We start from the raw sequence: 24,928 nt of genomic DNA, 5'->3' as shown, positions 1-24,928 counted from the left end.
CATCCCTCGCCATTTGCCAATCAATCTTTTTCCTTTGCTTCTGCAAAATGAGATTTTAGGGAAACCGGACCCTAACCATGTTTCTGCCACAGGCCAGACTCTCTCTTGGTACCCCAAGCTGGTGTGAAAGGGCCACAGAGACCACGTTCCCATCATACATTTAGACTTGGGATAGCTCAGCTGGTAAAGCACGAGACTCTTAATTTCAGGGTTGTGGGTTCGAGCCCCACGTCGGGCAAAAGAATCCTGCATTGCAGGGGGTTGGACTAGATGACCCTTGGGGTCCCTTCCAACTCTACAATTCTATGATTCTGTGATTCTATGAATACCAGTCATGACTTCCCCCAGAGAAGCCCAGGAGCTGTCATTTGCTAAAGATGCTGATATTTATTAAGAGACCACTATTCCCCTCCCAGAACTACAATTCCAAGAGTTCCCTGTGGAGAGGAATTGGTTGTTAAACCATTCCGGGAATTACAGCTCTCTGAGGGGAACAGGGGCCTGCTAACAATTCTCAGCTCCCAGGGTTCCCTAGGGGATGTTGTGGCTGTTTAAAGTGGCATCGTGGCACTTATCACCCAACTGAGCCTTGCCTGCAACCTTTGCTCCTTCAGTTGATAGAAGACCCCTCTTCCCTTCCCAGAGCTACAATTCCCAGAGTTCCCTGGGAGGAGAGACGGACTTGCTTCAGGAATCATAGCTCTGCGAGAAGAACAGGGGCCTCCAGACAACTCAACAAACCACAGCTCCCAGAATTCTCTGGGGGAAGAAGCCATGACTTAAAATGGTTCCCTACTCTCTCTCCACAGCAGCTGCAGGTTCCTCTCAAACAGAGTTTCTAGGCTCCCCGTCTTGTCGAGAGAAGGCCATTCCATTGCAAATGAGGCCTTGCCTTTCCCTCCCAGTGAGGGGGGGGAAATCGATCTTTCGAAATTATTGGGAGGCAGTGAGGGAGGAAGAAAAACAACCACGGGGAAAGAGTTGAGCCTCCAGAGCTGACAGGAGAGAAATACACTTGATGCCTTGGAATTAATGAAGTCCCAGCTCTCTCGCGCCACCCTACCGTTCGGCGCAGTTGTCTTGGCAACGGAACAATGTCATTTTTTTGTAGTCAAAGAAGGACACTCCGCGCAGGGCTCTCCGGTGGGTGTTGTCGACGTAGCAGCCGATGTATTTTGCTGCGGAAGGGAGAGAGGTGTTAAAAGGAGCTGTTCTTAATTGAAATTTAATTTCTCACTAGTGTCACCGGCCGTTGTTGAGGGACACCACAAACAACCGAAATCATTCTTTATGCGTCACCTTTTTTTATTCGAGGAAATCAGGGCAGGGTCCCTCCTCGTGCACATCAGAAGAACCTGCTGGATCAGGCCAATGGTGGCCCACCGAGTCCAGCATCCTGTTCTCACAGCGGCCAACCAGGTGCCCCAAAGCAAAACCAGCAAGCTGGACTGAGCACAAGAGTCATCTCCTCTCCCAGGGTTTCCAGTAACTGGGATTCAGAGCCAGTTGATGCCTGTCGTACAAGCACTAAGTCCCCTTTCACAGCCATTTTTTTGCCGCCGCCTTCCACTTTTGCTAAGCCCCCTCAGAGCATTAAAAGACAGAGTTTAACGCTCAGCCACGATGACCTGAGTTGCTGCATCCATTCCGCTTAGCGACACACGACACGCGGGGAGCCTGTGCGCAGAGGCAGCGCTGCCTCCTTGGTAGGAACTCTCTCGTTTGCTACCGAGAAAGTCACGGGGGAGGCTGCTCTTAAAGGGATTGTGAGGAGATTGTGGTCCTTAGCACAACCGTCCCAGCGCCTGGGGAGAGATCAGGCATTTAACAGTGCTGCCGTGTCCCGGATTTCTGTATTTCCTTTCTCAAAAATGAGCCTTGAACAACTTTCAGGAAAGAAATTATCCATTGTTGTGTACAACTTGCCCACCAGCAGACATCGGTCACGATACGGTGCCTTCCTGCCTTTTGGCAGGGAGGAGGTGGCACGGGATTCTTTTGAACTAGCAGCACAACGAAATCACAACAAAACAGCATCTCTGAGCACAGCAGCGTGGAGAGCTGCTTTGCCACCCGGGGCGGCAAATGCGAGGGCACTCCCCTGGGGGTGGGGCGCCGCTCCCTAGCCCGCGCACCCTGACGTCACGACGCGTGCACAGCCTCCTGGGTGGACTGCACATGTGTGGACATGCGCAGTCCACCCAAGATGGCTGGCGCCAGCGGCCAGCACCTGGCCGGTGCCGCACCGTGCCGAGTTTTAAGGCTGCAGCGGGCGAACAGCAGCATAGCATCTGTGCTGCTGTTCGCCTGCTGCAGCCTTAAAACTCAGCGCAGCGCCGGTTGGAAGGGGTGCCGGCCGCTCACATCCACCATCTTGGGTGGACACGCGCAGTCCACCCAAGATGGCAGGTGCGAGCAGCCGGCACCCCTTCCAACTGGCGCTGCGCCACACCGAGTTTTAAGGCTGCAGCGCACGTTGCAGCCTTTTAAAAGTTTCCGCACCGCCCCAGAGTGTCACCCCCCCAGGGCGGTACCTGGGGTTGACCGCCCCCCCCGCCCCCTTGCTCTGCCCCTGTCTGAGCAGATCTATAGGTTTAAAGCATGGAATTGTATAAATGTAGAGTTGGAAGGGACACCAGACATAGTCTGCAGTCGTACCTTGGAAGCTGAACACCTTGCGAGTCAAACCCATAAGTGAGTGTTCCAGTTTGCAAACGTTCTTTGGAACCCAAATGTCCGACGCAGGTTCCATGGCTTCTGATTGGCTGCAGCAGCTTCCTGCAGCCAATCGGAAGCCATGCCTTGGTTTCCAAATGTTTTGGAAGTCGAACGGACTTCTGGAACAGATTCCATTCGACTTCCAAGGTACAACTGTATTCCACCCCCCTGCAATGCAGGAATCTCAACTAAAGCATCCATGACAGATGGCCATCGAACCTCTGCTTAGAAACCTCCAGTGAAGGAGAGTCCACCACCTTCCAGGGGAGTCTGAAAAGCATCTCTGGCCAGATATACAATACACATTTTCTGTGCTATCTGTAAAGTAGCCTAAAGTGAAAAGGCAGAACCAGGGTGGAACCTGGTGGGTTTCAAGTTCCCTATCGAGACAACCAGGCAGAAGCCAGCTTTGCCACAAGAGTCCGTATGATCCTGGCTGGTTGGTGTGCAGAGAGAAGACAGCTTGCCTACCCTTCCTGGGGGGGTGGCTCACTCTATAGTCCAGCGCAGTTGGTGGCAACGAGGAGGCTTGAAGCTATGGCTGGAATTTCTGCTCCCTGAAACAGCAGCTCAAGCAAAGCTTCATTTTGCCATCTCCCTCCCACCACCCCCCTCGGATGCAATAAAGAATGCAGCGGGGGCCTGTTGGGCAGAAACTTCGGCAGTGCGCATCGCTCAGGCTGTTTATTCAGCCAAGTGTAGCTACTGCCATTTCTTACGCCTATTAAGGTGGGGGGGGGGAGAGGGGAGGACATTCCTCTCCAAGTGCCAGGTGGGCAGTCAGCTGTTCTGTAATCTGTTAAAGCCATGCCTATTAATATGGCCTGACAAGGAACCTGAAGTCTTACTGATTAGGACAGAAATTGCCAGAGGCAGGAAGCTGTGAAAATATCACCCACTGAGCCAGCCTCGGAATCACAGAAATGTAGAGTTGGAAATGGAGGCAGTGAGAGATTTCACTTTCTTGGGTTCCATGATCACTGCAGATGGTGACAGCAGTCACGAAATTAGAAGACGCCTGCTTCTTGGGAGGAAAGCAATGACAAACCTAGACAGCATCTTAAAAAGCAAAGACATCACCTTGCCGACAAAGGTCCGTATAGTTGAAGCTATGGTTTTCCCAGTAGTGATGTATGGAAGTGAGAGCTGGACCATCAAGAAGGCTGATCGCCGAAGAATTGATGCTTCTGAATTATGGTGCTGGAGGAGACTCTTGAGAGTCCCATGGACTGCAAGAAGATCAAACCTATCCATTCTCAAAGAAATCAGCCCTGAGTGCTCACTAGAAGGACAGATCCTGAAGTTGAGGCTCCAGTACTTTGGCCACCTCATGAGAAGAGAAGACTCCCTAGAAAAGACCCTGATGTTGGGAAAGATGGAGGGCACAAGGAGAAGGGGACGACAGAGGATGAGATGGTTGGACAGTGTTCTCGAAGCTACTAACATGAGTTTGGCCAAACTGCGAGATGAAGTGAAGGATAGGCGTGCCTGGCGTGCTCTGGTCCATGGGGTCACGAAGAGTCGGACACGACTGAACGACTGAACAACGACACAGAGTTGGAAGGGACCCGCAAAGCAGAGGCAGGTTTAGGGGAGCAAGGTCAGTTCTCCCGCACTGAGCGCCGAGCCGAGAGGGCACTGCAACGATGACTTAGAACGTAAGGTGAAAGGCCGGGGATCACAACAAAATTTGGCATTGCACAGGACATCACTGAAATTTGAAAGCCTAAAGTCTGCCACTGAGCCTCTTGTCATCTCATCCAACTCCCTGCAGTGCATAGCTAAAGTACCCTTGACAGATGACCATCTGTTGAAAAATCTTCAGTGAAGGATTGAAAGGGATCCCAAAGTGATCCTGTCCGATCCCTGCATTGCAGGAATTGCAGCTAAAGAATCCTTGGCAGGTGGGCCAGCCAACCTCTGCTTTTAAAATCTCCAATGAAGGAGAGTCGACCACCTCCCGAGGGAATTCCTTCCACTGTCTTACTGTCAGAAAGTTCTTCTTAATGTTTAGTCAGGATCTCCTTTCATGTAATTTGAATCCATTAGTTTGGATCCTACTCTCTGGAGCAAACTTGCTCCATCTTCCACGGGACAGCTCTATAGATACAGGTGAAACTCGAAAAATTGGAATATCGTGGAAAAGTCCATTTATGTAAGCAATTGTTTTCATTAGCTACTGGAGTTTAATATATGAGATAGACTCATGACATGCAAAGCGAGATATGTCAAGCCTTTGCTTGTTATAACGGTGATGATTATGGCGTCCAGCTGATGAGAACCCCAAAGTTGAAATTGTTAATTTGGGGTTCTCATCAGCTGTACGCCATAATCATCACAATTGTAACAAATAAAGGCTTGACATATCTCGCTTTGCATGTCATGAGTCTGTCGCATATATTAGTTTCACCTTTTAAGTTGAATTATTGAAATAAATGAACCTTTCCACGATATTCTAATTTTTCGAGTTTCACCTGTATAAACCAACTTTTGCCCTCCACCCCAACCTTCACACTTTCTTTTCTTTCTTAGAAGCTTTTTTAACCCCCAACCAAAAAAACAAAGCAAAAACAAAACCCTAACTGGATGACATAACAGAGATCTATGATTTGGTTTTTTCTTTTCTTTTTCATATTTACATTTAAATGGATAGCAATGGACCGTGTATGTTTGTGTGTGACCGGGAGCAGAGGGAATTCAATTCAGTTCACGTTTAAATGCAAACCGACCTAATCTGCACTTTCCAAAACAAAATGTAATACAAAACACAGCCAATCTTCAAAATCGACACTTCTCTGAATTTTGCACAGTTCTCCGGTCAAATAAAATTGCATACGGGCAGCAACTCCCCATTCACACAGGAGATACGTTCTGAGGCAACGTGCATTTAAGTGAAATAGCGTATATTTGAAACACAATTGATAAATCTCGCAAACACCCTGTTCTGCCCCTGCCCCTCATTCTGCCCCCTTTAATGAAGTTTTCAAGTCACTTTTGGGTTCAGCGCAATGCGCACATGCATAGCCACACGCCTATCAGATGCGCTTCTCAGATACAGGTGGCAATCATTTTTTTGTTGTTGTTCAGTCGTTTCACCTTTTAAGTTGAATTATTGAAAGAAACGAACCTTTCCACGATATTCTAATTTTTTGAGTTTCACCTTTATTTGCAGGTGGCTTTCAAAGCACCTCGCAGACCCCTCTAGCCCAGGCTGAACACATCCAACTCCCTCAACCGCTCCTCATAAGGCTTAGTTTCTAGACCCTTCATCGTCTTCTAAACATGGTTCCAAAGCGGCTCATCCAGACTCCCTCTCCGGCTATGTTCACCCATCAGTTTATTCCATTTTCATGATTTTTCTCTGACTGTCAAGCTCTGCTTTATATTTGACTTTTCACACGATGTAAAAGCCACTTGTGGAATATAGTGCAAAGTGTCATGCTTGTTGCTGTGTCATTTCCTTCTGGAGGGGGGGCGGATCTGTTTGCAAATAATATGGAAACGAGTGCTAAACTTGTGCTATATTCAAGAAGCAGCATTTACGTTGTGCGAAAGCTCAAATATAATGTGGGAAATTCACACATTGCGCAAATGGAATGCGCTGCCATGTAAATGCAGTCCTGATTTCCTCATTAAGCAACTACTCTATTCCGAACATGTGTCAACAGTGTGATGCAGCAGCTAAAAAAGCCAATGCAATTCTGGGCTGCATCAATAGGACTATAGCGTCTAGATCAAGGGAAGTAATAGTACCACTATATTCCGCTCTGGTCAGACCTCACCTGGAATACTGTGTCCAGTTCTGGGCGCCACAGTTCAAGAAGGATACTGACAAGCTGGAACGTGTCCAGAGGAGGGCAACCAAAATGGTGAAAGGCCTGGAAACGATGCCTTATGAGGAACGGCTTAGGGAGCTAGGTATGTTTAGCCTGGAGAAGAGAAGGTTAAGGGGTGATATGATAGCCATGTTCAAATATATAAAAGGATGTCATATAGAGGAGGGTGAAAGGTTGTTTTCTGCTGCTCCAGAGAAGCGGACACGGAGCAATGGATTCAAACTACAACTCCACCTAAACATTAGGAAGAACTTCTTGACAGTGAGAGCTGTTCGGCAGTGGAATTTGCTACCAAGGAGTGTGGTGGAGTCTCCTTCTTTGGAGGTCTTTAAGCAGAGGCTTGACAGCCATCTGTCAGGAATGCTTTGATGGTGTTTCCTGCTTGGCAGGGGGTTGGACTGGATGGCCCTTGTGGTCTCTTCCAACTCTATGATTCTATGAACTTAAAAATGGAAAGCGTAATGCTGGTGGTCAACAAATGAGGTTTAAAGACTCTCCCAAGGCAAATCTTTAAAAAATGTAGTATAAACACTGACAACTGGGAAACATTGGCCTGTGAGGGCTCCTATCGGAGAACAGCTTTTACCAAAGGTGTCATGGGCTTTGAAGACACTCAAACTCAGGACGCAAGGGAGAAACATGATAAGAGGAAGGCATGCCTGCCAAACCCACACAGTGATCGACTCCTGCCCGGAAACCAATGTCCCCACTGTAGAAGGACGTGTGGATCTAGAATTGGCCTCCACAGTCACTTACAGACTCGTTGTTAAAACAGTGTTTATGGAAGGCAATCTTACTCGGCTATGAGTGATTGCCAAAGAAGAAGAAGAAAGAAGAAGGTGTCCGTTCACATCACATGAAATTCACTTCAGGAAAACTAATGGAATACAATTAGTGCTTAGCGTCCATTTCCATGTTATTGGGATCCAGGAAAGGAAACTATGTTTGCAGCCCTCTTAGCCTGGAAAACCATGGGAATAAAGCAGTGAAATTTGGGGTGCTGTAACAGCACAGGGTCCTTTCCTGCTGTTTTCATGGGCGAAATCACGGGAAGGGCAGAAGCAGGCATGTGTGGGAAGCGGAGTCGAGTAGCGGCAAAGCCCAGTGACATTTGTTGCTGTGCCTACTGGGCGTGAATGACAATTCACGCAACATGCCAGTAGATTGATCAGCAAGCCGCAGTTCCACAACGCAGCAGGTCCTGCAGTGTGAAAGAAATGTTAGGAAACAGGACAGGAATTCTAGCAGCATGAACTCCATATATGCCCACTCGACTGTGTCGATTGGCAGAACTGGCACAGATCCAGGTGCCACACAATGCCTGTTTTGCAGCTGAAAGAAATCAATATTTCAGTGTGGCAGCACTTGCACACTGTGGAACTCCCTGCCTTTGGACATCACCCTTTTTGGCGCCTGCTAAAAACACTTTTGTTTGGACAAGCCCACCCACATGTTCAGCTTTATTTAGCCTACCATTATTGTAACTTTTCAAAAGTTTCAAATTGTTGCTGTTCGTTTTTGTTAGCAATAATTTTATTGGGGATCCCCCCCCTTTCTCATAAAATTCTTTGATTTTTTTTAAAACAACCGAGTGGCATATAAATAAATACTATATATACTAAATATATAACAATGAGGAAAGCTAGCACGATAATCCCTGCATCTTAGTGCCTCCTTCTGCCTCCCATCCCTTTGCTGGACTCCAGTCATGTCACACCAGCACACAGCAAGGGACCCAAACTGAGCGTGGCTCTCAGAAGACCCTACCCAGCAACTGTCCAGGATGAGGCCCTTTATCCGGACCTCCAGGAGGAGGAGGAGGAAGCAGCAATGACAGGGCAGTGTATGGCAGAAGACAGAGACAGATTTGTAAAGGAGGAATGAGTTTTTCGCTTTGTGTATCTTTTCAGGAAGAGCAAATCAGGTAGGCTCACACTACTGAAACGTGAACAGAGTTGAATCCCCACCACACCCCTAGTGGAGCACTCCATATCTCCAGTCATCTCTTCCTGTGTTCGAGGCTGCTTTCAAGTGATATTGAAGGCCAGCTGATCTTGGTCCCTGTCTCCTGGGAAGAAGCAGCAAAACTCTGGAGCAGCCCAGTTATTTTGCCGGTGGCCAAGGCCAGTGGCAGCGGCGGGGGGGGGGGGAGAGAGCAGCTAGGGCCTGCATGCCCCACCTCCTCTGCCCCTGCTGCCTGAGGTGGCATCATGAGAAAGGGGAAGAAAGGGGAGGCTGGAGAGAAGCAGGCACTGGAAGAGGAACATTCAGGGCCGTCTTAAGCATATCCGGCGCCATGGTGCAAAGCTTCCTCCAGGGCCGCCACCCACCCCCCACCCCCGTTTCCCAGAGTTTTTTAGGGAAGACGGCGCTGCTGGTGGGGCTGGAGGAGGCGGGCAGTGGCTGGAGGGCGGCTCCTCCGGCGGGGAAGAGGCAGAGGCTGGACGCGGCGCCTCCCAGCTCAGCTGGCCACTTCGTGCCACGGTGGCCACGGCAGACGGAGGCTCCGGGCACGGCGCTCCTTCAGCACGGCATGGTGGAGGCGGGTGATGTGGCAAGTCTCCACCTCTTCCCTGCCATCCTCCAGAACTTGGTGCCCTGGCGCCCCGCGCCACTAGCCTCTATGGGTAAGACGCCCCTGGGAACATTCTCCTTCGGGGTGACTGGAGTGGGAGCAGCTCCTATCCACAGCCAAAAGAGGAGCAGCAATGGTGTGTGATATCTTCTTTCTGGATTCCCCCTCCCCCCCCCCGGCTGTCGCCAGCCTGGTGCCTGGGTGGTCCTGCCCTGCCATGGCTGCTCAGTGTCATTCCAGTGCCAGCCAGCTCGATCCCCCAACACACCAGCTTCATCAGTAATGTTCCTAAATGAGAGGAGAAGAGGAGAGACCCAAATCAGCCAAGCTACAGTAGTGAGCATGAGGGAGCAAGGGATTTTCCTCCCCTGTGGTGATGCCCAAGGATGCAAGGATCTGGGCCCACCTTCCATTGCCCCTGATGATGGGCCGTTGCTTTCCAGCACAGCCCCTTCTGACTCCATCTCTCCATCGCCACAGAGTGTCACAGAAACAATAGCCATCGCAAAGTGGCGTGCAAGCTCTCGCTCTCTCCCACTCTCTTTCTCCCCGAAAACCTCCACTTCCCTGTCTGGGGAATCATCAATCATGGTGACAGCCCTGTTAAGCCACAGGCTAGGCATGGCCGCTGAGAGTGCTCTCCGGCATACAGACGAAGCTTTGATTTACAAGCCGTCAGGCTCTGTGCGGAAAACACGCTGGGTGTTCATTCTGCATCCGTGCTCCCGAAAGGAAAAAGAAAGAAACCTCTATAGCAACTGCGTTATTGTTTTTGTTTTGTTGCTTTTTTAAAAAAGGGGAGCAAGTCCCTTCTGCAAAAATCTCTCCTTAAAAGACACCTCACCCGGAAAGGCTTCGGCCTAGCCTCTCAGCTGAACCAGATCCCGAGGATGCACAAAATGGCTACAAGGGGGAGATTCCATCCCCTTCCATCCCTTCCGCCTTCCTCTTATTCTATCCTCCTCTCGAATTTTGACCTAAAGTAGGAGATCTTCTGAAATTAACGCTGGAATGGGAGCATTCACGGTTTGCTACCACTTTCAGTTCAATTCCCTTGTCGCTCTGTGTTACTGACACACATATGTCCATGAAGAAAAACACTGAGGTGATAATATGGAAGTAAGGAGAGCCAAAATGCTACTAGAGGCTGTAATGCTTCTGAACACCAGCATTATTCCCACCAACATTTCTGCAGTGAAAATAGGGGTGTCAATAATAATCATCATCATCATCATCATCATCATCATCATCATCCCTGGTCCTGAATGGGGTAACTGTGCCCCTGAAGGACCAGGTACGCAGCCTGAGAGTCATTTTGGACTCACAGCTGTCCATGGAGGCACAGGCTAATTCTGTGTCCAGGGCGGCTGTTTACCAGCTCCATCTGGTACGCAGGCTGAGACCCTACCTGCCCGCGGACTGTCTCACCAGAGTGGTGCATGCTCTGGTTATCTCCCGCTTGGACTACTGCAATGCACTCTACGTGGGGCTACCTTTGAAGGTGACCCAGAAACTGCAATTAATCCAGAACACGGCAGCTAGACTGGTGACTGAGAGCGGCCGCCGGGACCACATAACACCAGTCCCGAGAGATCTACATTGGCTCCCAGTACGTTTCCGAGCACAATTCAAAGTGTTGGTGTTGACCTTTAAAGCCCTAAACGGCCTCGGTCCTGTATACCTGAAGGAGCGTCTCCACCCCCCATCATTCAGCCCGGACACTGAGATCCAGCGCCGAGGGCTTTCTGGCGGTTCCCTCACTGCAAGAAGCAAAACTACAGGGAACCAGGCAGAGGGCCTTCTCGGTAGTGGCACCTGCCCTGTGGAACGCCCTCCCATCAGAAGTCAAGGGAATAAGCAACTACCTGACATTCAGAAAATACCTGAAGGCAGCCCTGTTTAGGGAAGTTTTAAAACTGTGATATTTTAAATGTATTTTAATATTTGATGGAAGCCGCCCAGAGTGGCTGGGGAGACCCTGCCAGATGGGCGGGGTACAAATAATAATAATAATAATAATAATAATAATAATAATAATAATAATAATAATTGTACCCAACCCATCTGATTGGGTTGCCCCAGTCACTCTGGGAAGCTTCCAACATATATAAAAACATAATACAACATTTTTAAAAAAACTTCCCTATACAGAGCTGCCTTCAGATGTCTTCTATCTAAAGGTTGCATAGTTGCTTATCTATTTGGCTCGGGTGTCGCATAATTCCATACCCTCCAACATTTCTCCGATGGAAATGGAGGCATCCGACCTAAGGAAACTGGGAGATTTGGGGATCAAATCAGAAACCGGGATGGCTTCTGTAAATCCGGGACTGTCCCTGGAAAATAGGGACGCTTGGAGGGTCTGTAGAAGTTGTGGGAAACCATCAGCGGCATAGCACGAGGGGCAGGGGGGGCCGTGGCCCCGGCTGCAGATTTCTGAGGGGATACAACAAGGCACCCCCATGACTGGCTTCCTCATTGAGGCTGGAGCCACATGGAGGCAATCCTTGCCCAGGCTGGGCCTTTGTTGCATACAGCAATATACCAACCACACAAAAAAACGTAACCGGCTGATAAATTAGTCTCAATATTGCATAATTTTTACATATAAAACACGCCAAACTGTTGTAGTTTTGCACATGTTTGGTGTGTTTTATATGTAAAAATTATGCAATATTGAGACTAATTCATCAGGCGGTTACGTTTTTTGTGTGTGGTTGGGCCTTTGTTGCTGCGGTGACTCCTTTTCCTTGTTTGCAAGCAGAGACCCCGCTGGCCAGTCTACCAGAGGTTGCAACACTTGTCCTGCCCCGGGTGCCTGCAACCCACGCTACGCCCCTGGAAACCAGGGAGAGTTGCTCTTGTGCTCAGGTCCTGCTTGCTGGTTTCCCTTTGGAGCATCTTCTCGGCCACTGCGAGAAGAGGATGCTGAGCCAGAGGGGAGCCCATTGGCAGGCTCTTTGGTGGCTCTTGCAGAGGATCACGGCCGGAGCCGGCTTTTGACGCAGCCCTACACCAAACGAACAAAGCCGTCTAGAAACGTTGCATTGAATGGGGGAAGGATTTGCATCTGCTCGCCCTCCTTTTTACGAGAGTCAACGGAGGGGCGTGTGTCAGCGACAGACACTGCTCACCCACGTCGAGTGATGCAGTTATTTCCCAAGGCCAATCGCTGTCACCATCATTAGGAATTAGGAGCCGTCCTAGCGGAGGTTAATTGTTCCGGACACCTTGCATATGGCTGGGAACGCGATGGCCGCCGCTGACAGTTGAGTCTTCACTCACCATCTGGTAGAGATTCTCTGATTGTCATTTCAAATTAAACTAATGAGCCCGGCCAAATATGTTCCCCCCAAACGGGTCCACAGCCCCCTCTCCTTCACTCACAGAGTGTGGCAACCGAGCCAAAAGCTCGTGAGGAGGAGGGAAATGTTGGTATGGAGGGGAGCTGGCGTTGGAAGGGGCTGCCCTGGCGACTTCAGACGAGGGAAGCAAATCTAGAGGCAACTGGAGAATTCCTGAGAAGATGGCATCGGGATGCAACAAGCTTTTCGCTTGTCTTACGCTGGGAAAGGAAAGAGGGCGGAGTCTTCGATGGCTGCGGCAAATCAGAACTGCAATAAAATGCTGCAGCATGAGCACTCCAGCTCCCAGCAGCCACCCATGCCTTCTTCCAGGGAGACTCCACGGGGCCAGGGTGGGATGTTTCATATCCTTACCCACCCCTGCTATGCCCCACCATCACCCTTGGGAGTGCGCCACCCTCAGGCAACTGCCTCACTGTGCCTCATAGGTGGGCCGGCTCCGAGACTCCATTCCACACCCTTTCCCAGATTGACAGCATTCTGTGCCCACTGAGCCTGCTAACCTTTCGGCGGGCTGTTCTGGTTAAACCCAACCAACCAACCACCCATCCCGCCGCTGCTGCCGAACCTTTCCGAAAGAACATTTGACCTTCTGCAAACTTTGCCCTTCTCCTGAGTGTGCTGACCCCACAAACATATACGCACACTTATAGTTCAGTCAGCAGAGCATGGGACTCTTAATTTCAGGCTTGTGGGTTCCAGCAGGGTGTGCCAACTTGAACAAAATATTGTGGGGGCTCAGGTAAAACCTGCCCTGCACAATCGATCACATAACACAGGGCACACACACCTTCAGCTTTGCAGCAGCCCTCCCCCTAATATTTTACTATGGGGGCCGAAGCCCCCACGGCTCCTAAGAGTTGGCTCTTATGCGTTCAAGTCTCATGTTGGGAAAGAGAGTCCCACATTGCAGGGGGTTGGACTAGATGACCGCTGTGGTCCCTTCCAACTCTATGATTCTATGGTCTTGTTCACAGGTGGTGCTGTATTTGTGATGGGCGTTTGGAGAATGCCTTTGTCGCTGGTACCTAAAGATGGCCAAGTGAAGCTTTGATGCTCGTCTAAACTGGGCGGAATGGGTCTGTCTCTCTGTCTGACCCTCTGAACTTTCCATAGGACATGGCCCTCGTTGGCCTTCCCCCAGGGCCTCCTTGTGTTGCTTTATCCCTGAGCTGTGAGGATGCCTCATGCCTGGCATGTTTCTCATCCTGTGCTCCATCAACTATTGCCTCTGGCTACATGAAGAACTGTTCCCTCAGGCTGGAAAAGCTTCCCTGCCCCGGATCTCAGCTTTGTACTAATCTAGATATCTGGCATATTATTCAGAAAGGCATGATATGAATATATATAAGAATATCAGGATATAAGGCGAGCGGGTTGAATCAGGCAAGTGGCCCGTCTAGACCAACATCCAACCAGATGCCTTGTGGCAAGCAGGATCTGAGCAGGAAGAAAAAGAAGAAGAAGAAGAAGAAGAAGAAGAAGAAGAAGAAGAAGAAGAAGAAGAAGAAGAAGAAGAAGAAGAAGAAGAGGAGGAGGAGGAGGAGGAGGAGGAGGAGGAGGAGGAGGAGGAGGAGGAGGAGGAGGAGGAGTTTGGATTTGATATCCCGCTTTTCACTACCCGAAGGAGTCTCAAAGCGGCTAACATTCTCCTTTCCCTTCCTCCCCCATAACAAACACTCTGTGAGGTGAGTGGGGCTGAGAGACTTCAGAGAAGTGTGACTGGCCCAAGGTCACCCAGCAGCTGCTTGTGGAGGAGCGGAGACGCGAACCCGGTTCACCAGATTACGAGTCTACCGCTCTTAACCACTACACCACACTGGCTCTCCCCTCCTGTGGTTTCCAGCAACTGTCATTCACAAGCATCACTGACTATGGAAGCAGAGCATAGTCACCATTGCCTAGTGGTTATCAATAGCCCTCTCCTTTGCAAATTATAAGAACATAAGAGCCAGCAGTTAGGATTCCTGGTTTTAACCCAGGTGGTCTGGGCAGGGATGAACGAAGGCGTCACTGCATATGACGCATGCACCGTATGCAGCGACACTGCACATGCGCTGTACATAGCGGTTTGCCACCGGCGCCGCTCCAGCACCATACGGATGGTGCCGGGATCCCTCCGTCACCGCTACAGCTGCAAACGGAGGATCCTCTACATGTGGCTATAGCGGCGACAGAGGGATCCTACCGCCATCTAAACGGCGCTCGAGCGGCACCGGCGGCAAACCGCTATGTACAGCGCAGGTGCGGCGCCGATACATACAGCGCATGCGTGCGCCGCTGCACATGCGCTGCACATAGCGGTTTGCCGCCGGCGCCGGGATCCTCTGCTCACGGCTGCAGCAACAAACGGAGGATCCTCCATATGCGGCAGCAGCAGTGCGATGCCTGCTCGCGCCACCACGAGCCCCCATGGGGTGCCTTCCTGTCACCCCCCAGACATGGCATCCGGGGCAAACCTCCCCCCCCCCCGTTGCGACGCCACTGGGTCTGGGTCCCGTGCAATTTTTTTACGTTGGGATAGCTCAGTTGGTAGAACACAAGACTCTTGATCTCAGGGTTGTGGGTCCAAGCCCCAAGTTGGGCAAAATATTCCCGCATTGCAGGGAGTTGGACTAGATGACCCTCATGGTCCCTTCCAACTCTATAATTCTATGAATCGAGGAGGAGAGCCTGCTGGATCAGGCCAGTGGCCCATCTAGTCCGGGATCCTGCCCCAATTTGAAACCACAAGCAGGACCCGAGCTGAAGAGCACTTTCTGCTCCTGGTTGGGGAGGCAGAGCATAGCCATTCTGATTAGTGGTCATCGGTAGCCTTCTCCTCCATGAATTTGTCCAATCCTCTTAAAGCCATCTATGTTGGTGGTCATCACTGCTTCCTGTGGGAGGGAGTTCCAGAGTTTAACTCTGAGCTGTGTGCAGAAGTCCTTTCTTTTTAAAGTCCTGGATCTTCCAACATTCAGGTTCCTCGGATGTCCTGTGGTTGTGAGATGGGGAGAAAAACTCCCCTCTGTCCCCACATTTTCCTTATGACATGCTGACCAGGGTTCTGGGGGCTGTGGCATCGGAATGACAGAGGAGCCTCTGGGCTGCCCTTCTACTTTGTAATGAATGAAGCAGCGGCACGGCGGCATCCTCTCCTCTCCAAAAAATAAGCAACCTGTCAGGTAGAGTAAATGAGGCCTTCAAGGCACTAAGTGCTCTCCAGACAGTCCCCATAAGTCACCAGTCAAAAGACACCATCAGCGGAGCAAAATGAAAGTGATGTGATGATGCCTGGGCTTTTGGCTTTGAAGAACATCTGACATGAGTGAAATCAGCCCCACATCTGACTCTTCAAATAGATTGAGGTTGAATCCTGACAAGACAGAAGTACTGTTTGGGGGGGACAGGAGGAGGGCAGGTGTGGAGGACTCCCTGGTCCTGAATGGGGTAACTGTGCCCCTGAAGGACCAGGTGCGCAGCCTGGGAGTCATTTTGGACTCACAGCTGTCCATGGAGGCGCAGGTCAATTCTGTGCCCAGGGCAGCTGTTTACCAGCTCCATCTGGTACACAGGCTGAGACCCTACCTGCCCACAGACTGTCTCGCCAGAGTGGTGCATGCTCTGGTTATCTCCCGCTTGGACTACTTCAATGCGCTCTATGTGGGGCTACCTTTGAAGGTGACCTGGAAACTACAACTAATCCAGAATGCGGCAGCTAGGCTGGTGACTGGGAGCGGCCACCAAGACCACATAACACCGTTCTTGAAAGATCTACATTGGCTCCCAGTACGTTTCCGATCACAATTCAAAGTGTTGGTGCTGACCTTTAAAGCCCTAAACGGCTTCGGTCCAGTATACCTGAAGGAGCGTCTCCACCCCCATTGTTCTGCCCGGACACTGAGGTCCAGCGCCGAGGGCCTTCTGGCAGTCCCCTCACTACGAGAAGCCAAGTTACAGGGAACCAGGCAGAGGGCCTTCTCGGTAGTGGCACCCACCCTGTGGAACACCCTCCCACCAGATGTCAAAGAGAAAAACAACTACCAGACTTTTAGAAGACACCTGAAGGCAGCCCTGTTTAGGGAAGCTTTTAATGTTTAACAGACCATATTGTATTTTAATATTTTGTTGGAAGCCGCCCAGAGTGGCTGGGGAAACGTAGCCAGATGGGCATGGTATAAATTATTATTATTATTATTATTATTATTATTATTATTATTATTATTATTATTATTGGAAAACAAGGCCCTCCAGCCACTCCGAACACTCAGGGCCAGCCCTACCCTTAGGCAGAGTGAGGCGATTGCCTCAGGAGGCAAATTCTGAGGGAACAACGAGCAGTGGCAAAGGTACTGGTGAGCAGAGCTGTAAGTGTTTTTCAATCTTAAGTTTCCTTCTCTTAATGTCCACATTCATTTGCAATTGATTTGTTTTGTTTTTAAAGAATTCATCAGCACGTGTTAATGGATGCTTTCGGAGAACAAATATTGTTATTTCTATTTCCTTACAAAATTGTTTCTAGGCTACCTTTTGGGGCACTAGGCCACCCGAGACGGTTCCCAACGCTGTGGGGAAAAAATGATAAATAAAAATAATCAAAGCGGATGAGGGCTGCCACATTTAAGAAGATGCAATTTGAAAGCGTGTGGCTTACTGAAACCTGCTTTAAAATCCACACCAAGGGGAGAGAATTCCATCCCTGAGCAGACCGTTCTGGGCTACAAAGACCAATGTCCTGACTTCGTAGAGGGGAGCTTACTATGATTTCTTTCCATAGTATCACAACATCATCCAATTCACTAAGGCTGCATTTGCACGGCTGCTTATTCCGTTTTCACGACATTTCCATAACTGTTGATTTCAGCGTTATATCTGAGCTTTCGTACGATGGAAAAGCCGCTTCCAGAAATATAGGGAGCACAGAGCAAGTTCAGCACTCATTTCCATATTGCTTATAAACCATTTTTCTTTTCTTTTCTGGAAGCAAATTATATGGAAATAAGCATTAAACTTGCACCATATTCTGCTATATTTCTGGAAGACGTTTCAATACAATAACAATTTATTCGACCGTCAGTCAGAACACAATCATTATCCATACAAATTTTAAAACCTGAGACAACTCAGAGGGTTTGAAGACGTTTCTATGTCCCGTGAAAGCTCAAATGAAATGCAGAAACTCATAGTCAGCGAAATGTCATGAAAGCAGAATAAACCGCCTTGTGAATGCAGCTTAATTCAGTTTTGTAAACAGCCCCTCCCCCAATCAACTACAAGCAGAAATCATAACCAGGTTACTGCTTGTTTCTTCTTTTTAAATTCTTTTTCTTATTCCAATTATTATTATTATTATTATTATTATTATTATCCACGTTTTCCCCTAATTTTAGGCCAGAATGGACTGACATAGGTCATTTATAAACATATTGAATAGTTGAATATATAAAGAAATAACAAAACATTGACATATTTATTTGCTGGGCTCCCTGATTGGCTGGAACGTGCTGCATTGCGATCCCTGATTGGTTGGGATCACCCAACCAGGGAGAAGGAGAAAGCAGCAGCAAAAGTTCAGAATGGAGCAAAAGCCGGAGACAGAATTGAATTCCAGATTCTGAACAATCATTATTTTTGATCCCAGATTCAAACCAGGGGAATATTTGACGTAGTCCTCATAAGGATGTGACCTGTAGAGAGAAGACGTTTGGGGAGGGCGGGGACAGGGAAGGAAAAGAGGCTGGATTTCAGAAAACCCTGCAAAACTTTTACGTTCCATTCCAAACCAAAAGCTTTCAATTGTCTCCCATATACCCCCTCAAAGGAGATGTTACCTCTGTCTTCTTCCTTGTCTCGCACGTTCCTGCCCTTGAGAGCTCTACTCCAAGTCCCGCCGTAGTCCCCTATCTTGCTTCTCCCCGTTGTATCCTTGGAAGGGCTCTTAAACCAAGATCCATACCTCCGGGCCACGGTCAAAGATTCCGGTGTCTCTTTAAACTCCCTGCCAAGTTGCAGCGTCACCAAAGACTGGGCTTCCATCCCATTCCCGGGGCCATCATTGGCCCTGGGCACATTCTCCAAGACTCTCACCTCTCCGGTGAAGCTAGCATGGAGGAACACCAAACTCCCAGCAGTCAGGTAGAGGGCAATCAGCGTGAAGAAGCGGATGGGTTTCCGCCGAAAATACCGCTGGAACTTTAGCAGGAGCTTGGCCATGCCGGTTTCATTACGTTCCTCGACTGGGCACAAATCCACAGCACGCAGAAAGGCTCCAGCTCTGAGCTTGCCGACGAATTCCCAAGCAGGCGGAATGAACTGTGGTTGGTGTCAAAGGCCAAAATGGAAAGGAGACAGAGTGCTATTGTCGATGGCTCAAATGCGGCATTTCGATATATTGGGTGCCCAAAACACCCCACGATTCTAATGGTCCCCCAGGCCTAGGCTTGGAAAGGGAAGGTGTATTGTCTTATTTTAGATATCAGTCTTGCTCTGAGATAAGGTGGTGCTTTCTCAAAGCATCGTTTTCTGCTGGCGCCTTTGCCTCCCGTTCAAAACCCCTCAGAATCTGGCCCAGAGATTCCATCGACGGAGGGATCATGTTTGGGAGAGTGATGTGTTTCTGTTTGAAAGCCGACTGGATTCCCTTTGCTGCTGGGATGGGTTGTTTTGACGTCACAGAAGAGGCAGGAGGGACTCCCCTTTCAGGCGAAGAATGGAGACACATCCAGGGACTTCCTAGGAATGAAGGAACGCCTGGGAACTTTGCAAAACAAACCTCCGCTCACTGCGGCGGCATCCAAACGAGAACGCTCTACCTGGAAATCAAAGAGGAGAAAACGTGTCAGGAAGAGAGAGGATGAATTATACGCCGGAGGCCGGAAACCAGCGAGTGGCTGTTTATTATATGAAACAGTGAACTTCAACCATATTCATCTCTGGAGCTCCTGGGTTCTGTTGCCTGTTTTCCTTCCCCTCTCAAGGCCAAGCTACACATAAAATTGGGAGGATACCTGTGTCATGTTGGCATCAAGTAAAGGGGAAGCTTTCACTCACAGGCTCCATTGCCTGAACTCTCCCCACAAGAGTTCTCATAACAGAAGTGAGTTGGGCTAGGAGAAAGAGAAGACCCTGGGACAACATGTGATTTATTTGTTTGTTTGTTTGTTTTCTTGATTTACTACGTTTAAATCCCACCTTCTTCTCCGAGGAACTCCAGGTGGCACACATGGTCTTCCCCCTCCCCATTAAACCCCCATAATTTAATCCCCATTCTTGGGGGGCATTTGCCCTCCTCCCCTGCCTCCCCTCCCAGTTTACCACCTCTAGGTCTCAGGATTGGGCCCTGAACTCTCAGTCTGGGGTGCTCTTGGACCCCCCCCCCCCATTCACTGCTCAGGTAGTCTTTTGAATGTGTAGTGGCAGGTATCGCTGCGGCGGGAAGATAAACGCCGTTTCCGTGGGCTCTGGTTTCTGTCGCCGTGTTCCGTTGCGCCAGAAGCAGTTTAGTCATGCTGGCCACATGACCCGGAAAGCTGTGTGTGGACGAACACCGGCTCCCTCAGCCTGAAAGCGAGGTGAGTGCCGCAACCCCGTAGTCGCCTTTGACTGGACTTAACTGTCCAGGTTAGAGGCGGAGCTAGCTGCTCAAGGGAACCAGAGCGGCACACATGCCATGCACCCAGGGGTGGGGCTAGTCACCCACTGGTCACCTGCAGCAAGCGGGAAGTGGCCCAGGAGGGTGCGGCAGTGTCAACCCCCCCCCTCAGGAATGACAACCAGGGCGGACCACCCCCACCGCACCTCCCTTCCTCCGCCAGTGGTCCAGGGGTCTTTTACCTTTTACCTTTATATATTCTGGAATGAACGAATGAATGAAAAGTCTGCCTATGGAGTACGGTGTTGCCCAGTTGGTTTGGGATGAATTTAGGGAAGTGCAGAGAGAAGAAAATCTCCCTTTGGTTGGGGGAAAGTGCTTTTATACAAAAGCAAAGCCTATTGTACAGAGGATAGACTGTTTCCAGTTTCTCTGTGTGTGTCTCTTTTGTGGACCCCTAAGGGAACATCCTCCGCTCATAGTTTTTAAAGCCAATGGAGAACATGGAAATGTCTCGTCGTGAAGGTGCTGGGTCCAACACTTCAGAAGAGAAGAAGATCTGAGATCCCTGCAGCACTTCACTTGTGGTGTTCTCAGAGCAGTGCAATGCTGTTGTTCTCTCTCCTCTCTCAGGCCTTTTAAGTCCACACGACAGCTCCCAACTATTTCCAATCGCCTATGCACCATTTTATATGTACCAGGTGCGAAACAGAAGTTTAAGGTGTGCAGGTTTTGGGGTGTGATACATAAGTACCAATCAAGTACCATAGGGGCAGAGCAAGGGCAGGGCGCCCTTCCCATAGGGGCGGGGTGCACCGTGGGGCCACTGGAGTCTGCCTGCCTCCTCCCACTCAGCCACCCTATAGCCTGGGGGGGGGAGGCAGCGGGAGGACCATTTGGGCAGCGCGGAGCCTGCATGCGCCCAAGCCACCACATCACTCCCAGGAGAAATGTGTGGCTCAGGCGCGCTGCAGGCCCCACAGGTGAGTGCCACCTGGCATTTTGTCACGCCCCCCCCCCTCAGTGGTGACACCCGTGGCTGACCGCATCCACCACACACCCCTTCCTCTGCCCCTGTCTCCTGGGCAACCCAGGATCTCCATACACACAGCCCAGGCTGTCAAGTATCCCGTTTTCCCCGGGATTCTCCCTTATTTCAAGCAGTTTCCGGCTGCTCTCCCTTATTTTTTATTTCCCTTAAATTTCCCGTTTTTAATGGAAGCAGCTTCTCCCCTGCTGGCCAGGGACTGGGTGGGAAGACCTCGCCTACTTGGAGAGAAAAGCCTCAGCCCTCAAAGCAAGTGGGAGCCGTTTCCCGTGCTTGCAGGGGGGTGTATTCCTCCCCCTGCATCAGCCCCTATCCGCTGCCGCCGAGCCCCTCAGCCGGCCAATAGGGTCAGCTGGTGGGCGGAGCCTGGCTGCCTTTGAGCACCTGCTGCTTCCTGTCCTGTTTTGATGGGATCAGGCAAGAAGACGATGGGGCTCCATCGCGCGGAGCACATGGCTGCCCTCCTCTTTGCTGGCTGCCCTCCTCTTTGCTCCGCTCCGAGTCCGAGCCCACTTGGAGTTTACATTGCTGCTCCGCCCACTTTTGCTTCTGGCTCCGCCCACCACTGACATGTGACTGTCCCCAGGATAGGTGAGACTGCTGAGCCCTTATTTTCAAATCCAAAACTTGACAGCTATGCCAAGCTTGCGCTCCAGGTGTTGCCGACAGCGGTTTCGCTTCACCCCCGGAGGCACACGCCATTGTCTCTCGAGACAGACAGATGCCACTTACAATAAAATGAACCTAGACTGAAGAGAACTTGGCTCAAACCCTCAAACCCATACTCCTTGAGAGACGGGCTTATTCCATTAGCCAGATCATTCATATTTTTCTGTGTTTTCTTTCTTTAAAAAAATGTTTAGGGGTACTCTCATTTTGACTCAAGAAAATCACCATTTTATAGTTCAAATCGAGGAAAATAAATACAGTAAATGGACAATAGTACATAGATTCATTAAGTGTTTAGGTGTATGCGTCCTCCGTCCCCTGTCCCCCCCAGGAAAAAAGCACTGGATCTTTTCACCATTTGTTACATTTCTCCTTTCTGTATTTCTATGTAGCTTTTCAAGCTGTCAGGCCAATTCTCCCATTTCTTTACTGTTTGCAAACCCTTCCAAGTGTGGGAGAAGATTTCTATTCGGTCCACGCTTATTATGGGTATTTTGCACAACGAATTGCAGAGGTGGAAGTAAAGTTTACTCTGTTCTGGGCTGCTTCACCCCAGAAATGTTTATTGAGTAGAAAACGGCAACTCTTTGGTGTGTGTGCGCATGTGAAAAGAAGTTTTACTTTTAACACCTCAAAGAGCTGTTTAACCAACTGTGACTCATTTCTCTCTTAAATACAGACACACAGGATGGAGGGAGGAGGTGGGGAAATGTTTTGATACCACAAAGACTGTGAAGGGGTCTGCTTGTGTTGTGCCTCCCTGCAATTTCCCTGCAAACACCCAAACTGAAAATTAAAGTTAACCACTGCCAGAATTTAAAAGGCCAATATGGATTCTGCAGCTCATCTGGGAAATGGGGGGTGGGGACACACACACCCAGACAACAAGCAGCTTTCTCTTTCCACATGAAACACAGCAACTCTCTCAAGGACTCAAGAAATCAACAGGAGGCTCTTTTTCCATCCTTGCAATCTACTGTTCCCTGTCCTCAAACAAACTTTTCAGGCAGAAATTCCACAGAGGCAGCTTTCCCCCATCTCTGCATCACCCTGCAGGGAATAGCAGCACCTGTTGAATTTATATCTTTTCATGCAGATAGTAAAGACATTGTGCAGGAGAGGCTGTGGCTGCCCAGATGTTGCTGGACTCTGACTTTCCATCACCCTTGGCAATCTCTTAGTATTGATTAGACAGACCTACCTTACAGGGTTGTTGTCACCATTGGGACAGTACAATGGACACTCCCAATGTTGCGGAAAGCCCTAAATAAATCCATAATCAGTAACAATTTTTTCTGTGTTCCATGGAAGAGACTCTGGTATTTGTAGTGGTGAACCCCAGCTCTGGGCATATCCATCGCTTACCTTTATTCATTTCTTTCCCACCGCAAAAAAAAGGGAAAAAAAATATGACAAATGTCCAAAAATAACCGAGAAGAAAATAAATGGAGAACATTGGATGCCATTAATTTAATAGGCCCAAATGTTCCACCATCTGTCTTGAGATGATTAAGTTTAAAATATCGCTGGTGTAGACGGCATGGAGTATAAATAAATGTTTTAATTCTGCTTCCTCGTGTAATTATTCAAACACATCTTGCTCTCTGAAGCGTGAAGTTTATTGCGACCAACTTCAGGGCCCTTTCATTGTTTTAAGAGGGGAGGGGGGATAGTTAACTGGCCTTCTAGAATCTTCTACTTCAACCTACACACGAAAGGAGAAGAGGATTGGCACCCTCATCTCTGCCAGGGGTTTGTCTGAGCCAGGCAGAGGTGCGTGGAGTTGCATGGATGTGGACTTCTTGATTTTCTCTGCTGCTGTGCAGTGGCGAAGGTGCATACTCTGCTACCGGGGGCGGAGAGCAGACGGGGGCGTAGCTGGCGCCCCCAGGGGGTGTGACACGCATCCCGGGGGCGTGACGTGCATCCTGGGGGCATGACGCGCCGGCCGCAGGGGAGTGGCGCCTGTGGGGGCGTGGCACCCAGAACACAGGGGGGGTGCGCGGCGCATGTCGGGGGGCTGCCGCGATGGCACCCTACCGGAATAGCGGTGCCAGGGGCGGTCCACTCCCTCCGCACTCCCGTTCCTCCTCCAGTGCTGCTCTGCAACCAGAGAATGAACTGCCTCTGAAAGTGGCCGGCTCTCATTCCTTAGCTGTGATTCCTGCCAGGGCCGTCTTACCCATAGGCGCTAGGGGTGTGGGGCACCCGGGCGCCAGGCTCTCAGGGGCGTGAGGCCGAGAGTCCGGGGCCCAAGAGTTGAGTCCGGGGAAGAGCCCACCCGTCAGTTGGAGCGCTGCGGCGGGCTCTTCTGCTGCGGCAGGCTCTCCATCCCAACCCCCGCCCTCCTGCCCAGCATCTGACGTCAAAGTCTTAAGCGAGCTGGCGCTCCGGGTCCCTGGACAGGCTGTCACGAACCACCCACAGAGGCTTGCCACTTGAGTGCTCGCTGGCCGCCAACCTTAACTTTCCTCCTTCCCTTTCTCTGCCTCCCAAATTTTGGGCACCTTGCTGGAGACGGAAGGCAACATGTGAGCTTGGAGGGCAACGCAGGCGACAAAGAAATTGGCTCGGCAGAGTCCCTGGCCATTTTATTTGATTTGTAACCCCCTCCCTGTCGCCAACACCCGGCATCCGACCAAGCTCCAGCCGCAGCAGCTCCGTCCAGAGCTGCCCACAATGGGGAAGAATGCTAGATGGATTTTCTTCCTCCAGAATTTCAGACTCAGAATCCCACCCCAGCCCTCTCCCCTGGGAGGGTGGGAAGCAGAAGGAAGTGTGTTGAAGCAAAGCTCGGTCTCTTGTTTTGCCTGGTTGCATAATTCCCTTTGTTTTAAATGCTACAGCCCGGCCTCAGCCAAGCGCCAGCTTTTGTTCTGTGGACCAGCAACGTGCCATTCAAGTGGTTTGTCTGGAGAGCAAATTACAGATATTCAGATGGGTAGTTTGCATCTCTGCATCCCCTCCCGTTGTGCAGCTGCCCTTCTACAATGGGGGCCTGTTAGCCCGAGGAAGGGATGGGTTGCCATATTTCAGGCACGTCCAACAGGTAGATCGTGATCTACTGGTAGATCACCAGACGTCTGTGGTAGATCACTGGCTTTCCTCCTCCCTAAAAAAGCTACACAATTTAGACCTGAAACC

The 24,928-nt window shown here is 50.1% G+C and overlaps 1 protein-coding gene across 1 annotated transcript in view; it reads right to left on the bottom strand.

Moving 5' to 3' along the window:
- WSCD2 (WSC domain containing 2) overlaps window positions 1–18,787 on the bottom strand; it is a 55,336-nt gene extending 36,549 nt beyond the window's left edge. Inside the window, exons 1-2 of the mRNA XM_033159294.1 lie at window positions 18,308–18,787; window positions 1,064–1,178 (exon numbers count right to left, since the gene is read on the bottom strand). Of these exons, the coding sequence (XP_033015185.1) occupies window positions 1,064–1,178; window positions 18,308–18,689 (497 nt within the window). The 5' untranslated portion in view covers window positions 18,690–18,787. The remainder of the gene's footprint in view (window positions 1–1,063; window positions 1,179–18,307) is intronic.
- Between the last annotated feature and the right edge of the window lie 6,141 nt (window positions 18,788–24,928).

The sequence above is a fragment of the Lacerta agilis genome, chromosome 8 (assembly GCF_009819535.1).
Source record: "Lacerta agilis isolate rLacAgi1 chromosome 8, rLacAgi1.pri, whole genome shotgun sequence".
In the NCBI taxonomy this organism is placed as follows: Eukaryota; Metazoa; Chordata; class Lepidosauria; order Squamata; family Lacertidae; genus Lacerta; species Lacerta agilis.
The sequence above is the reverse complement of the archived record's forward strand: the minus strand, read 5'-3'. Positions and strand labels throughout refer to the sequence as shown.